Below are 16,808 nucleotides of genomic sequence, written 5' to 3'. Positions count from 1 at the left end.
GTGGCTTTCGGACGAGATCTTGCCAGCGTATAGTTCAACTCTACCAAATTGGTGGCGCTGTCAAACAGTATGACGTCATTTCTTTACAAGCAGGGGTCTATCAAGCAACCCAATGCCATCGCCATCGCGTGTACTAGAATAGGGGTAGTGAGCATGGAGGAAGGAAACACAGGAGCGGCCCTTGTGGGCCCTTCCAACTTTTTGCGCTTTTTGCCAGCTGCAAGCAGGGGGGTCGGACTCGCTCAAAAACGCGTGACCGCACGGGAGCTGCCATCCGTTGGTCATATGAGGCGTTGTCTTCCGTTGGCTGCTTCATTCCTCTAAACTTGACGTGCGCATTTTCCTAAATTCATCACTTGCTATCTAAATTCCGCGTATTATGCGCATATCTCATACGTATATATGTTGTGTTCCTGGGCAAAATTGAACATGATATTTTTTTTCATGTACGCATGTAAATTTGTCAATATAGGATTAACATACAGTCGAAACTCACTTTCTGGATATCCCTCGTATGTTCGTAATTGTTTTGAATGACTCACACGAGAACACAGAGCATCAATTACAAAGTATATAATTCAGACTCTGGTTTACTATATACAATCAGTACAATAATTTTTACTTTAGCATCATCGTGAACATCATGCTGTAATACAACCCAGAGACACCTGCCAAGGTATGCCGCTTAGTTAGAAGACATAGACCAAGGATGGAGGAATAGGCTGCCCTTGTCCAGAATCGCACGTTCCTTCACCTTCTACGTTCGGACTTGAAACCGACCTGCCTTCGTGACGTACTTGACTCCTTTGAAGGGCTTGTATTTCTGAAAGGAAAGCAACATTGCAGTTCACATTGTTGGCTGCATTCTCGCATATTTATCTTAAAGCTCTGCGAATAGCGAAATTTCCAGTGCGAATCGAATCCGAATAATTTATTCAGAAGCTGAATCGAATTTGAATAATCGGAAAAGACCCAATTCAAATAATTTTGAATATCCCACGGTGAAATATTTTGTGGTGTTGCGCTCATTCGATGATGTTCTGCTCCAAACTTGTAGGCCTTTTCATCCAGCCTAATGTATCGTGAGAGAAGGGTCCGTCAGTGTGTTGTGTATGGTAGACTGCATTAGTGGGATGAACTGCATTGAGAGTTAGTCAACATGATCCATGCAGCCTGCTTTGTGTGCATCTCTCCATTTCTATGTTTACATTGTGAATTTCCTGTACATTTTTTTAGAAACTGCCCATATTTCCATCTGTTACTGAACATATAACTCTGACAGTTAGGAGTACGTTTACTGGAACAAGCAGTGCCCCCGAGTACAGTGTTGACACACAGAAGTTGTAGACTTTAGTGACGGAATAGTGTGAAGTGCAAAGCGGGCTTCACCTAACACTCGAGAGTAATGAGGCAAGGCCAACTTGCAGAATGCAACCGCACACCAAAGGAAAAACAGCAGTAATATGAACCAGTGGGCAGCAGTGGGCTTCACCTAACTCTTGAGTGTAATCAGGCGTAGCCCACTTGTAGAATTGCGAAAGCAATACCTCTTCAGTACTGTTCAGTAAAGCTTCAGTACTGTTAAAAAAAAAAAAAAAACGTATTAGAATACGTACAAATACTGAAAATACAGGAAACCCTCGTTAACTCGAACTCGCTTATCTCGAAATATCGGTTATCTCGAATATTTTTCGCGTCCCGATCCATGTCCCAATGCTTCCTATATATTTGGGCCCTTTTAACTCGAAGCCTTTTTTTGCCGGAGTACGGATATCTCGAAATCCCATCACCGGTAGGTCAGCGTACCCACGGCTGATAACGTGCATTCTTCGGTCCCCGAGGCTAGGTCAAGGTCAAAGCGTTTCAGTCCTAGTGACTCATGCCTCACGCGCCGCTAGCTGTGGCAGGCAGACAGCACTACCCTTTCCACCCAACGTCACTCCTCCTCCTCCTCCTCTGCATTCGTCCAAGCGTCCAAGCTTCTCTTCGTTTTGTTATTCGCGCCGCCATGATGGCCGAACAACGCGCATGAAAGTCCCTGACTTTGGAGTGGAAGGTGGCACTTATCAAAGGCCTGGTAGAAAGTTCATCATGCCAATAGCATGAACTCTTTCATTCATGCGGATTTCTGGTCTTCCATCGCCGTACCGGAGCCAGCAGACTAGTTCAGTGGCTGTGATGAATTGTGCAACGACGTGATGCGCCACGCATGTTTTGGGGAGAGTGACTTAGGACTTGAACATCGAGGACTATGCGCTTTACGACGGCGATGTTCCAGTAGCAGTGAACTGAGTGATACAGAAATCGTCGAGAGTGCCCGCGGTAGTGACGTGCCGGGAGGAGCCTCTCATGCGTTGCATTGAAGTGCTTGAAGATGCTTTCTTGTTCACAGACGCAAATGCCAAGCAGATTGCTATTACGGAGTTATTCAGTGTCAGATGATGTTAAACAATAAATGGCTTCGGAATTGTTTACGAGCCCTATTACTGTAGGAACGCTTTTTTTTACGTTTCATAACATAGCGCATTGTAGTAACATCGTGGCAACGTAATTTTCGCTGTTCGCTTAACTCGAAACCCCGCTTATCTCGAAATTTTTTCCGGTTTTTACGACTTCGAGTTATCGGGGGTTTACTGTAGGTTGCGAATAGCATCTGAATATTCGTTTCATATTCGAAATTTCGAATATTCGTACAGCTCTAATATCCATGATTTGGGGTGAAAATTTTGTACTGGTTTTGCAATTGTTAGTACTGAATGCAGTTGATGTGCAATCTGTAACTGACACGATGTGCAGGTTCGAAGGACGGTCTTTTAGTCGACGTAAGTGTCGTCTACACACAAGATTGGCGTTAATGGTGCTCACCTCGCCATACATATCCAGCCTGTTCACTTTGAGTCCAGAAACAGCCAGAGGGTTAATTGTAAACTGGACCTGCAGAGAAAAGCACAAATGGGTTCTCAGATTAACAGTGGCATTGCAGTTCGGACATCAAGTTAGCAAGACTAAATGGAGAAACTGTTTCTTCCTTTGTTTTATTTCTTTTCAACGAAACAACTCCGAAGGTCACAGCGGAAGACCTGATAATATACAGGGTGTTTCACAAAATGTGTCATTCGGACTTTGTAAAAAAAATGTGGTGATGGAAAAATGCGGGGTAAACAGCATTTGTGTGGCAACTAAATTTGCCACCTTGCAAAAATTTTTATTTGATTTTAATTAAAAGAAATTGAATTTCTTTAATTGAACTCCAAAATTTCCCAAGTCAACCTAATGTTTTTTTTTTTTACAGAAGTAGAGAGTCCATAGCGAACTTAGTCGGGTCCACCAAGAAATCCGCTCGACATTGCAAATGGAACTGCCCCAAAAAATTCCCGAAATTGAGGCGTTTAAGTTTCAGGTATTCAACGGTGCACCAAATCAGTTGCAAAGATGTGCGGAGAGGAGGACATGCTCTTGCCCTCATCAAGCTAGAAAAATTTATCGTCGGACCGGCGTGCAGCACAAGACACGCCAATAACAAGGCGGGTGACATTCCACCATACACTGATAAGCGGCAATAGAAAAAGATGATTCCGCCTCTTTTTTTTCCTACCTTCTATCTTTCATGGCGCAAGGAGCATGTCCTCCTCTCCGCGCATCTTTGCGACTGATTTGGTGCGCCGTTAAACACCTCAAAACTTTGAAGCCTCAATTTCAGGACTTTTTTGGGGCAGTTCCACTTGCAATATCGAGCGGATTTCTTGGTGGATCTGGCTAAGTTCGCTACGGGCTCTCTAGCTTTGTAAAAACAACGTTAGGCTAACATTGGCAATTTTGGAGTTCAATTAAATAAATTCAATTTCTTTTAATTAAAATCAAAGGAAAATATTTTTGCAAGGTGGCAAATTTAGTTGCCACACAAATGCTGTTTACCCCGTATTTTTCTGTCGCCTCGTTTTTTTATGGAGTCCGAACGACACGTTTTGGGAACCACCCTGTATACCCATTATACCCAGAATCTCCATTCACGGTATCGGTGGCACTCGTCCCAGGGCTTTTCCTTTAACACTGGAAGACCTAAGCATTTGATGTGGCCACAGTATGTCTGACACCTGGCAATGTTCAGCGCAGTGCACCGGGGTGCAAAGCATGCCGAAGATGCTAGATGACGCTACCGCTCACTTGGTATGAAAATAAATTTTGCTTATGCAAATGCATATTTTTACAGATAGTTTTATTAAAAGCGATGGGACCATCATTATCACTGCTGTAATGTTAATATATAGATCAGACTACTTCTGCTGGCATAAATACCCTGACAACCTTACTGAAGCCCTAATCAAGTACTATATCCCTTCTGCTACTGCATAAAGAAGAAGAGCCTTACTGAAATAGTTGGGTTGCTGTCTGGAGGTGGAGCTCCACTTTGAAGAGCTATCTGTAAAAGTAAAAAAAGTAAAGTAAAGAAAAGTAAAGGTAGAAGTAAAAAATCTGTGAAAAACAGACCCTCTATTGAAAATTTGTTTGGCACTCTGGAATGCTCTCAGAAATATGTTAACACTTGTGAATGTTGTGTGTAACTTGAATGAGTAGTTGGTTATTTTGCTCATGAACTGGCTTGTCATAAAAACGTATCATGCATTTTCCTCCAATACATTGTGACCTGCAACTATTAAATGTCATTAAACTATATGTCTTCTTCTTTTCACATAAGCGTAAGGAACCTTGAGGAGGAAAAGAAATCTAGTCAGTCAACTACACACGCCGTTGGAGATAAGGAGACGTGGTAACGTGTCAGGAGAGATATTGCAGAGCCACTATGCACCATCAGTAGGCGAGAGCACTTTCTCAGAGTGAGTATGATGGATTACATTATCTGGCACAGGGAGAGAGTGTGACCTCTGTGCGTCCAGCCATCCTATCTGCAATGATATTTTGAGAGCTGACGGACTAGATTTCTTTCCCTTCTTAAAGTAGTACAGAAGTAATTGTTAACACCATATTTTCTTTCTATAAAACTGTTAAGCAGGCCAGTACGATGCACCTTGAGAAGTAATTCACCAAACAGAGTCATAATTATCGCACAAATTCAATTTAAAGCACGTCGCAACAAGCGACTGTGCACGACGGTGGTGGAGAGCAGTACCAGCCTGTGATCTGCCCGGCAGGGAAGGATAGCGGACGTATTTTGGTTACCGTTTCCATTTTCGTTGCTGCTATATTTTCGTTTCCGTTATCCGTTTCTGATACCGGTCTTTCAGTAATGGCAAAAGGGCAAGGGTGCAGGCCAGCTGGTACATGGTGAAAAAATTTGGAACCCGAGAAAGGGACAGAGGAGGGACGACACGACACGTTCTCGAACACAGCAAACCCTTTAATAACAGCAACACCTACGCACCCAACAACTTCCGAATTGGTGGCGAGGGAGCAACCAACGCGACACTTACACAATTTCCCCTCATGGCAATCTCTTTCGTTTCTGACTGTTAAAGGACAACGGAAACGAAATTTGACCATTGCAAAAAGGGGACCGAACAAGGTGTAAATATTATGTAAAATTATGGTGCCACTAGTATTTTGCAAGTATGCTGTGCGGATGGCCATATTTCTGACGATTACGAGAGCGCTGGGCCGCCCACCCGACACGATCGCCCATGGAGCGCGCCAAGCATTGCGGGAAAATCTGAGGAGCGCGTGACGTCAAATATCTCTCGCGCTCCATGTGCGGCTGCCCGGCACAAACACGGCGAATTCTGAATAACGCCTGAAGATGTTTGATTCGGAGATCTCCTGGAAGTCTGAAGACAATATATCTTATGAGAGATGGGTTCGTACATGCTTCTTCGTCTCCGTTCTTTCCCCGTAGCAGGAATTAGACGTACGCCGAAACACCAAATGAAATGAAGCGAAATGAAAGTCAGGAACTCCAACAGGAGAGCCAACGTGCGTCACTTCCGTGGTCTGCTACGGCGGCGCGGCGACGCTCACCAGGGGCTCAGATTGCTCCACGGCCGAATTTTATATCGCGATTGTGGCGGCGTTTCAACTAATATACGCAAATCTAAGTCGAATTCCGGATTGTTTTGATACACATCGCAATATGAGGCAAACAGCTTTGCAGCCTATTTTCGTTTCCGTCGTCCTTTAAACGAGTACAAAGAGATTGTCACGAGGGGAAATTGTATAACTGTGGTGTCGGTTGCTCCCTCGCCACCGATTCGGAAGTTGTTGGGTGCGTAGGAGTTTCTGTTATTAAAGGGTTTGCTGTGTTTGAGAACGTGTCGTGTCGTCCCTCCTCTGTCCCTTTCTCGGGTTCCAAATTTTTTCACCGCTCTTTCAATTTCGTTTCCGTTACGTTTCCGTTACTGTTTCCGGTAATGGAATGGCTGTTACAGAGCTGCAGGAGGACAGCCTGTTCAGTTCTATTAGCACCTTGTTTTGCCCAAGTGCTGCTTTGGTGTCCCGCGTACACACTACACAAGTAATTTTGCGTCGTTGGGATGCGCACATCTTGCGAGTCTTAAAACAAATAATGTTAGGACATATCTTTGGTCACTCGGAGTCCAGCGGTCACTCAAGATGGGCGTTACCTTCATGCAATACCGCATTCATAAGCGGACGCTCTCAGTAGTCAATAATACTGCCATGGCCACGGTGAAATGAAAAAATAAGTACACAATAAGTAACTAAAAATCGTAGGTTTTCATCCTCGTGCTATGGTGGAGTACAGTCATGGGTTGATGCGATGGATTTACGAGGACTGGGACGAGGCAAACGAGGGATGCACCCTAGAGATGTAATATTGTGCCACCTTTCCATGCTCTTGTGTACTATGTAGAGCATTACAGGGAATGGAGTCATCAAAATACAAAAACAAAAATGAAAGGTCACTCAAATATCATCGTACAACAGGAATAGCCATTACCCGAATTCAATACCGGACAATAATTTTAGTTTCCGTTTCTGTTAATGGAGGACCGCGGTATGCGTTTCTGTTTCTGCTATCGTTACCATCTCCAATTTCGGTAATGTACTGGTTCTGTTTCCGTTACCATTACCGTTACCCTTCCCTGCTGCCCGGGACTTCGCGCTGATGCTACAGTGTCCGCGCTCGCTGATTGGTTCAGAGAAATGTTGTCTGCTACTCAGCTGTCGTCTGCTACTTTGCTGTTTGGGGCTCTGAAAAAGCATTGCTCCTGTCTCGATCATGATTCGGCCGCTCCTTCTATGTCCCCAATTCTCCAGGGGAACTGGCAAAACTGGTTTATGGCAGCAAAGGGATGGGGTGCTGACCCCCATTAACCAGTGAACCAAAATGCACTGACTCTGTAATGTCATCGGTGACGTAGCACCGTGCTTCTCCTCCGCGTTACACCCGGAGTGGCGAGTTACGGGTGAACGCACAAACTATGTTTTTGCGAGTTTTTTTCTGGGACACAAATTGCGCACATCAGAACCTTTCGCGTTATATGCTATGAAAGTAGGTCAGCCTTTCGCGCAGTCCCTCGGCTATTCTCTTTCCCCTCGTACATGTAGCACGGTCTCATTGAATCGCTCTCAAATAAGGTACCACGGTAACTGTATGTGAGGACCACGTTGCTTCGTCTTTTTCGCCCTAGTGTTGTGGCCCGTCTCTGAATACCCCCTTATTGCTGCTTTGTCACATGCTTCCTCCAAACTTTTCCTTCTCTCGTGCGCAGAGACTTACTGCCGTAGCATATTCAGTAAATTGGCACACACACTTTCATCAGACGTCTTAATCGAAAAATTTCTTGGATGACCCTCTGATATGCTTTCATCCTCGTGCTATGGTGGAGTAGAATGTGTGGAGTCTATGTTTTGCAAGTCGCATGCGTTGACGTCACGGAATTATGAAGACTGGGACGAGTACGTAAGCGAAGGATGCACCCTCGAGATCATTTCTACGCTCGAGATCCAATATTGCACTTTTTTGCAAACTCATGTGTGGTATTTAGAGCATTACAGGGAATGGAATCATCAAAATGCAGCGAACCCTCGTTAATATGACCACCGCCGTTCCCGCAGATTTTGGACATAAAGCGAATTGTCATATTAACGAGAAACGCACCCTCCGTGAACCGGACACACCGCTACGTGCAACAAAGGCCGACGTAATTTATTTATTTTCTGAAAAATCTGTTCACAATGACTACGTCAAACAATTTTCAGTAATTCATTTTGCTAAATGGACAAAGCACCTTCAATTGCGGACGCGTTATCGACCTTTATCTGCCAAAAAAATAATGAGGCAACCTGTAAGGCTTCGCTTGCCTCCTTTGAGTAACGCCGCTCTTCAGTCCGACTTCAGCTTCATTCCGACAATCCTCACGTGAAAACAGCAGCACAGCGTGGCCTTATCCCCGCCTTTTTAAGCACTTCGGTAGTTCGAAAAGTGATATGAGCATAATCCCGAGGTCAGCGATTTTCGGGGACGTCCCAAACGTTGACGTCTCACTTTAACACGTGTCACCCTCTGTGCGAGGTACGACCTAGTCTCTCCCGGGGGCTACTCTGAGGGTCATGTGACGCGGTCATAATAGCGGGAAGACAATGCCCGTGTTTGACCCTACTTGTGACAAAAATCTTGGTCATTGTCCGATAAACGGATTGTCATATTAACGAGGGGGATTTACGTGCCGGCGGAACGTTTCCCGAGAAAAACGCTCATAAAGCGAGTATGTCAGATTAACGGGGGTCATATTAACGAGGGTTCACTGTACAAAAATAGAATTAAAAGTCACTCAAATGCCATCGCACAACAGGAATAGCCATAACCCAAATTCAATACCGGACAATAATTTTTGTTTCCATTTCTGTTTCCGGTAATGGAGGTCCATGGTATGTGTTTCCGTTTCCGTTATCATTGCCATTTCAAATTTCGGTAATATATCGTTTCTGTGTCTGTTACCATTACTGTTACCTTTCCCTGCCTTTAAACTGAACACAACTATAGACCCATTATCTTTTCCTTACAATCAGAGGAGGATAAGTCTAATTTGTCAGGCTTTTTCCTGTTCCTATGGGTCACCCATAAATCAGTAGTCATGCTGCCCTCCAAGAACGTTTCTGCGATGTCCTGCCGAATGCATACATACACTGTGCCTCATTCCATCCTGCAACTGTGTCCTACTATGACGCAAGGTGTCCCAAGTGACGTGCATCAAGGTTTTGAAAAAGATGGGGCATTCTATGTGGATGAAACCAACTGAACATGGTCAGCAGTTGCGTGTCACATTTTAATCGTGAAACACTGCTAACTAGACATAATTACTTAGCTTACGAAATATGGGTTCGGTGGTTTGGGTATCACATAAGGGTGATTTAGTATTACTAATATCAAATTAAAGGGGCAGTCACATCCATTCCACTAAATTTTAGAACTGTACTGTCATTTCATTGACTTGAAAAGAACGCATTACTCTGGGACACCCTATTACTCTGAATTACATTACTCTGTAAGCTGTAGTAGGCTTATGAGCGCTGCACGGAATAGGTCCGTTGACGACGGATGATAGAAAAGCTGCTGACCGTTCCTCGGAGGTTTGGAAGACGCCCCATCTCGATGCGTCCAACTTCCCAGACCAGGTTCTTGGCAACAGGGTCGAAGGAGTACTTGCCCTGGCTCGGTGTCAGCGTTACATTGAGAACTGTCTTTCCCATGGGAATGTCCAAAACGACGTCATCTACCTGCAACGGGCGAAAAATCAACGTGCCTGCACACTATGTCAGGAATGCGATCGACATTAAAGGGCCTGTCACACTTTGACTTAAGTTAAGCCCCGCAAATGTAAAAGACGGTTACCATCCAACCTGAATATACAGTGTGAACCTGCAATTACAAGTTTTATGGTAGGTAAAGGGGACATCCCTACAAACGAGGTGGGAGCGGGAGTGGTCACATGATTACGAGAACCAATGGGGGCCTTGACTCTTGTTCTTCCAATGCCACAGGTTGATGTCACGTTGTGTTCAGGGCCTGTATCTCACCATGTACAGCTCATAGAGGAATAATCCTTTCTGTCCTCGATACTCTGGCGCGCAGTAGGATGAGCTCATGATGGAGTCGACCGCGTCTCTCAAAGTGTCACAAACCCTTTAGCCGTTAATTGACTTTTGACTTACTGTTTTTCCCATGGTCTGTTTTGGCCCCACAGTAATGTCGAGACGACCTCCACCGACATCTTTGAAACTGATCTGGTGGCGGACATAGATTGGAATGGCTACAATGCTGAAATTTACGATGCATATTAGTATACGGTTTGGTGAAGCAATCAGCTGACACTGCAACGGTAAATACATCTAAAACAACCTTCAAATGTCAACTTGGGCTTGCTGGTACAGTATCATATTAAAAGTGCTACAGACAGACGGCAAAACACACAGATAGCGAACCATCAACAATGTTTACTGATGAGAGACACACTGCTTAAAACCCTTCAAAAACAGCAGAGCCTCTCTTGTCAATAAACTCTGTTGATAGTGGGCCATCTGTGTGTTTAGTCTTTTGTCTGTATTTTAGCACTTTTTATAATATGATCTAAAACAAAACCACAACATCCACGGCACCCACTCCAGGGAAATTGTGCAATAAATAGATGATCGAAAAACACAAATAAGACACATAATATGTACACTTTGCAATCACAATTGCACCCGCATGCCCTATTTCAAACTGAATACAGTGAAACCCGCGTATAATGACATTGACGGTAATCACGAATTCCATCGTTATACGGGGTACATCGTTAAACGAGGGCTGACCTAAATAGCGCGTCCCGGAAAAGTCGCGCGCCACCCCGCATGTAGCAAAAAGAAAAAAGAAAAAAAAAAAACGCGAAGCTGTGTGACATCGCAGTGGCTTGGGAGAACAGCGATCAGAACTCGTGGAGGGAACCAGACAACATAGCAGGACAACTTCTGGCAACACTACACGTCACCATTCCGCAAGTCGGCTTCACCTAACGCCTGCGTGCTTTACGAGAAGCTCGCTTTAGAACACTGTCGCGCGACTCGCGGGTGGAAAGCACGAGCTAGGCCTTTTGAATCATCTCCCGAATTTGAGGAGCATTGGCCAAATACGGAGACATAAAAGCGTTACCACCTACCTCTTTCACTGACAGTATTGGAAAATGAACAGTCGCTGTCTATTTTCTTGCCTCAATTTTTATTTTGGTTTAATTCTTCTTATGTGAATTTTGGATGATACGAATTTTTTCCGCTACCCCGTGAGATTCGTAGCATCGAGACTCTACTGTATCTTATCGCGGCGAAAATCGCCGCGTGGTTACGCGCATGGGACAGCGTCCAACATCGTTATACGAGTACTCGGAACCGCGGTCTCCATCGCTATACGCGGGTCGTTTCCCCATAGAACCAATGTATATTTTGACGGTAAAATCATGAACCATCGTTTTACGGGGGATATCGTTATACGCGATATCGCTATCCGCGGGTTTTACTGTACATGCAATAAGGCAGTGTACCCCAAACTGTGGGGTCTTTGCAGAATGGCAAGGTTTGGGAACCACTGCAATAACGGATAAGACAAAAAGCAGTGACAGGCAGGCACCAGGCAAAACGTAAAGTCAATCAATCAATCGATCAACGAGGAGCTTACCTCTGAGAGCCAATGTGATAGGACATGAGTCGAAAATTTCCGTCTGGAGGCACAAAGGACAGCACTCGTTCAGACTGCGATAAAGTTACACGATAGTTTAGGCCATAGAAATCTACACAACGTGCAGACTTGCGCCGGTGAGAACCTCACCTCCCAACGACGAAACCTGACACACGGGTGAAAGCTGACATCATCAAACAGGCGAGGGTTGACAAAGGTCAGGCTCAGGTCAGGCATTCCGCTCAACTTGATGCAGCAGTCGATCTGGGCAGAGGATGCATGCAAATGGCAACAAACTTGTCCGCACAGTTTAACCAGTACGCTACAGACAGATCGGTAGGTTAACAATGTCTTCTAAAACTTATAATGGCCACTTGGACATTGATGCAGAACAAGTGAACACTAGAGGAATGAAACAGGGTACCAGCTATTTTTTTTTCATCATGTACGCGATGTTCCTACTTTTACGAAGTTGCTACAAGGTATGAGTTTGTGAGCTTGTGTGAGAGGTGATACCTGTATTACGTGTGTGTATCAGGGCCACAGTATTACACAACATGCTTCACATAAAGACATTTGAAGAGCCAAAAAATTTCCTGCTCTGTGGGGCATTTTGTTATACAGGAGCCCATTTAGAATAATACACAAAGGGAATGAAAACATGCTGTCTTCTGATTATAAGAATCAGCTCCCTTCGTTGAATGATTTTTCGTGTACAGTTAAACCTCCCTATAGCGAACTCTCCATGCTGCGAATTTCTCTATTTAGCGAACTTTTTCAAATGCTTGTACATTTGTCCCACTGAAGCCCATGTATTTGGGTTTTCCGTACAGCGAAGTGCGTTTGCCCGTGTTCTCTGTGTTACGAAGTTCCGCGCGCGCTTAACACCGCTCCGATTCTCGGAAATAGTGCGACGTTCCGAACTTTCTGGAATTCAGGGCCATCCGGGGTACCGGACGCATCATATCCAGGTCGCTCTTTGTGTTGGAGAAGCCTGTACAAAGGAGAGTTGGTGAGAGGAGGGCGCCGGGGGCTCGGTGACCGGCGCAACCGGCGTGCGCAACCAGCGTTCGACGAATGAGAATTAAGGAGGCCCCCTCCTCTCTCCCTACAGTTTACAACCGCCGGTTAGTTGTCACTTTTTTTTGGTTCCGCGTGTGAGCGGGTAAAGTGGACGCCATGCAAACGTGCTCAAGCGGAAATCGTTGTCCGTAGATGCCAAGGTGCAGATCATCAACGCAGTTGCCAAGGGTGAAAAGAAAAAGGACGTAGCTGCGAGGTTCGGAACCCGGCGAATTCTTTGTCAACGATCCTGAAGGCGAAAGAGAACTGAAGCCACGGGCGCGCTCGCTGTGCTCCAGCGATGGGAAGAACTTCGAGAATGTTGTTGTCGAGAGATGATGTTGCACTGGAGGACTTTTTTGGACGCCGACTCATGGCAGTATGCACAGAGGAGCTTACTGAGGCCGACATCGTCGCCGGTCTACGTAAGGATACACACGAGGACAGTGAGAGCGACACTGAAGAGGACATATGTGTGCCATCTGTTAGGGAGGTGCTCGACTCTATTGACGTGCTTCGACGATACGCGGTACCATACAAGGACCAGGAGGGCGCTCTGGCGGCGCTGGCAAACTATGAACGGTCTGTGATACAGACGTTCTTCAAGACTGTGCAAAAGCGAGTAACTGACTATTTCTGAGCCAAATAAATTGCTTCTTTCTCTTCCATAGTCTTGTTTTTCGTGCGTTATATTCCCGGGAACTTCAGGCTACTTAACTGTAGTAACAACCACCGAAATTTACCTAACGTTCTCTATAACGAAGTTCTCCATATAGCGAAGTTTCGCGATGTGTTTACCGACTTCGTTACATAGAGGTTTAACTGTATTCTGAACTTGATGGGCTTTATGTTTCTCACCAGGAAAATTTTCGCCGCTACATATAAGCAAATACCTTAACGGAACTGTGAAGTGAATGGCAAACCCGTAGAAACCGTATGGTTTTCTGAAAGCTCTTCTGAAAGCTCGTAACTTGGACGATTCAGATACGAAACAGCCTGCTGTATATTCAGCATTTTTTCAGCAATCGAATTTCAAAGCTTGCAGACTCCGGGCGTGCCATCTATTGAAACAGTAAACAACTAGGTGATTCATCTAGGTGAGCTCGTGGCCAACCTCGCATGTTTGACGAGGCAGCGCACATTTAATCGTCACAGGTGCACGGTTTATGTATCCCGAAACACAAGAACGTAAACAGTCTCGCCTCGTAAACATACATCGCCTGAATGGGAGGCTTTAAAAACAGCAGCGATACCGCGAGCAGACGACACAGAGACACGGATAGGGAGAAAGGCCAACAGATGGCGTGGATCGCATAGATGTTCCAGAGCTCTGAGATATTCAGGTTACAACGATCAGACATTTTAACCGAACTCCTCGAGAATTGCTGTTGTTCTTCAAAGCAGGTCTTACGGGAATTAGTAACCTATCTTAAACGCGCTACTGAGTACTTCAATTCAAAGGGGTTAAAAATTGGGTTTGGTGTGACCTTAAAATCGATAAAAAAGCAGTGCAGGGCGACACTTAAAAGATGACACAGGCGCAGCACTGAACTGACAAACCAAAGACTTTATAGAGGAAGGGGAGAGGAGATATATGTAGGCGAAGTTGGAAAATAAAGTCCTTGGCTTGTCAGTTCAATGCTGTGTCGTCTTCTAAGCGTCGTCCTGCGCAGGGATTTTTACTGATTTTCGGTAGTACTTTTTATTGATTAGATATCACGTGCCATCTGTCCGCCAATCCGTGCTGACTCCAACTTTATGCTCGGCGAACGTCACCAGCTTTCAATTTGTAGAAGTGTTCGAAATTAATTAGCGTTAAAAGTATGAACTGAGAGGTGATGACTTGTGTGTGTGTGTGTGTGTGATGACACAGTCCGGTTCTACATGGTGGTATCTTGAAACATTCCGGTTATATTTCACTTTACAGTTCCTTTAATGGTCAATGTTGTACATAGTAAGTCCCAGTGTACTAACAAAAGTAGTAAGTGTATGTAGTAAAAAAAAAAAGAAGAGATTGTCCAGGGTCATATAGTCTATGTACAATCTTTACCAGCTACTGATCTCCCCAAAGCTCCGTGCACTAGAAACTACGCAAAATAGTTTACGTACATAACCCTGAATTTCGGCTGAGATGACAGAGCCACCCTTGTCGATGATCGCGTCCACTTCTTCAATGACGTCGAAGTAGGCCTCGTTGTTGGTGTATTTCACCCCTGTACGACGCCACGGGATGTTAGAGAGCTGCCCGGTTGGAAGTGTGGAACTTAGGCTGTGCAAAAAATGGAAAAAAGATGCACGCTTAAGGACACGCCAATTTCATGCGCTCGAGAATAGAGGAATGCTGCCATTACTTTGTTCTTCCAGTGACCGTGTTTGCTAGGGTCCTCAGGATGTTTGGTGGCTTTATCAATTCCTTGAGGATGTTGGACTCGGTGGCCAATGGGAAGCCGTTATCCAGCATTTCATCTAGAAGCTGGAGTATTTAAGTTTCGTTAGCGCGACACGTTCGTGTGTGGACATTGAAAAACATAGAGCGTAGCTGAAATACGCAGTGAAGGACCTCTCCATAAATTTTCCGTTTTTGGCTGCGGCATATTGTACAATGCATAAACACGTTACAGCATATTCCACAGGGGAGCGAGAGGTGATTTCGTCAAAGGGGGCACCAGACAACAGGGGGTTCAGGTGTGAATCCAGACCCACTTTGGGAGTGGGGGTGGCTTCATTACCCAAATGTGTACCAGGAAGGGGGGTGGGGGATAAGGAAACAAAATTTTTAACGTTACGCTCACATACAGCAACTGCAGAGACTAGATTTCTTGCTGCGTATTTCTGTCTCTGTAGTGTGCACTAGACATCTGACACTTTTGAAATACTGCTCATTTCGGTTTTGGGGGAGGGAGGTGCGTTGGAGATGCATTACACATCACAACATGCAGCACAGTGAAACCCGCTGATAACGATATCCCTCGTAAAACAGTGGTTTATGATTTTACTGCCAAAATATTCATTGTTTCTTTTGGGGGAAACGACCCGCATACAGCGATGGAGACTGCGGTTCCGAGTACTCGTATAACAACGTTGGACACTGTCCCGTGTGCGTAACCTCGCAGCACTTTTTGCGCCGCGTCAGTTGTCCACATTCACTTTTTCCCAGAACGGCAGCCCACAGGGAGAATGGGGACACCAGGAGGCCGATCTCTTAGTCATCCTACCCTTAGCCAGCCCCTTTCACAGGGTCAATATCATCAATAGCATTCTACACGGTTTTTACTGTATAGACTAATCTACCAATTTATGCACAGCTGACACATCCATTACTGACATTTACGCTACTGTATGTTGATCTTATCAGTATATGCCGTGCTTTGTACTTACCTCATACACCACAACGTAATGTTCCTTAATGATAAACTCTGTACAATCGCCAAAGTAGTCTATAAAAGTGTCCACAACCCGGTGTAAAAATTCCACCACAAAAAGAGGTGGCACTGAAAAAGAAGAGGAACGAAGACAGGGAAGCAGATATTAGTTGTATACGTATCGAAGAGAGTTCAGACATTACCTTCAGACATTGTCACCGCAACAAGGAACATCTTACACCTGTATATGCTTATAAGATAATGGTGTGGTGTAGATATGACCGGTGGTATATCTTCAGGAGAGCTCGCTTTCCGCTGGACATCGAAGAAGTAGTCGCAGACGGACCGATGGATGACACTCTTCCAGTGCTTCTCGATAAAGATGTCACTAAAGCAAAATATGTTTTACTTAAAATCATGTAGTCTCGTCAAAATATGTGAAGTAACTCAGCCGTTCAAGATCGCAAGTGGGCAGTATAGCTAAATATGACAGGCAGGCCGTCAAACGGAGCGCCGAGAGTCCACGAGAAATGTTTCACATAGGAAACCAAAAACATGCTAGTATGATGAAGCTATATTCTCACCCAGACGTATTTATGATGAAGAAGCTGTGAATCATAGCTCACTCGCACTTCTAGAACTGATATTTAACAAAATTAGAAGTCTCAAAGTTTTACAGACGACAACATTCATCCAGTGATAAACCTTGTACAATATATTGCGCATTTTCGTATTACATCGTCAAACCCACCTGTCACGGGCGT

The 16,808-nt window shown here is 44.9% G+C and overlaps 1 protein-coding gene across 1 annotated transcript; it reads right to left on the bottom strand.

The window, feature by feature from the left end:
• Positions 1–558: 558 nt before the first annotated feature.
• Positions 559–16,765, bottom strand: LOC135368112 (AP-3 complex subunit mu-1-like). The gene is made up of 12 exons (XM_064601199.1): positions 16,629–16,765; positions 16,248–16,432; positions 16,061–16,173; positions 15,034–15,155; positions 14,792–14,951; positions 11,771–11,884; positions 11,621–11,694; positions 10,126–10,231; positions 9,532–9,690; positions 4,370–4,420; positions 2,866–2,934; positions 559–823 (listed from the first exon to the last, which is right to left on the bottom strand). The coding sequence occupies exons 1-12, from the start codon at positions 16,661–16,663 to the stop codon at positions 758–760; spliced, it is 1,254 nt and encodes a 417-aa protein (XP_064457269.1). The 5' UTR covers positions 16,664–16,765; the 3' UTR covers positions 559–757.
• Between the last annotated feature and the right edge of the window lie 43 nt (positions 16,766–16,808).

Source organism: Ornithodoros turicata, chromosome 9 (assembly GCF_037126465.1).
Source record: "Ornithodoros turicata isolate Travis chromosome 9, ASM3712646v1, whole genome shotgun sequence".
Taxonomy (NCBI): domain Eukaryota; kingdom Metazoa; phylum Arthropoda; class Arachnida; order Ixodida; family Argasidae; genus Ornithodoros; species Ornithodoros turicata.
This window is presented reverse-complemented; position numbering and strand designations above follow the sequence as displayed.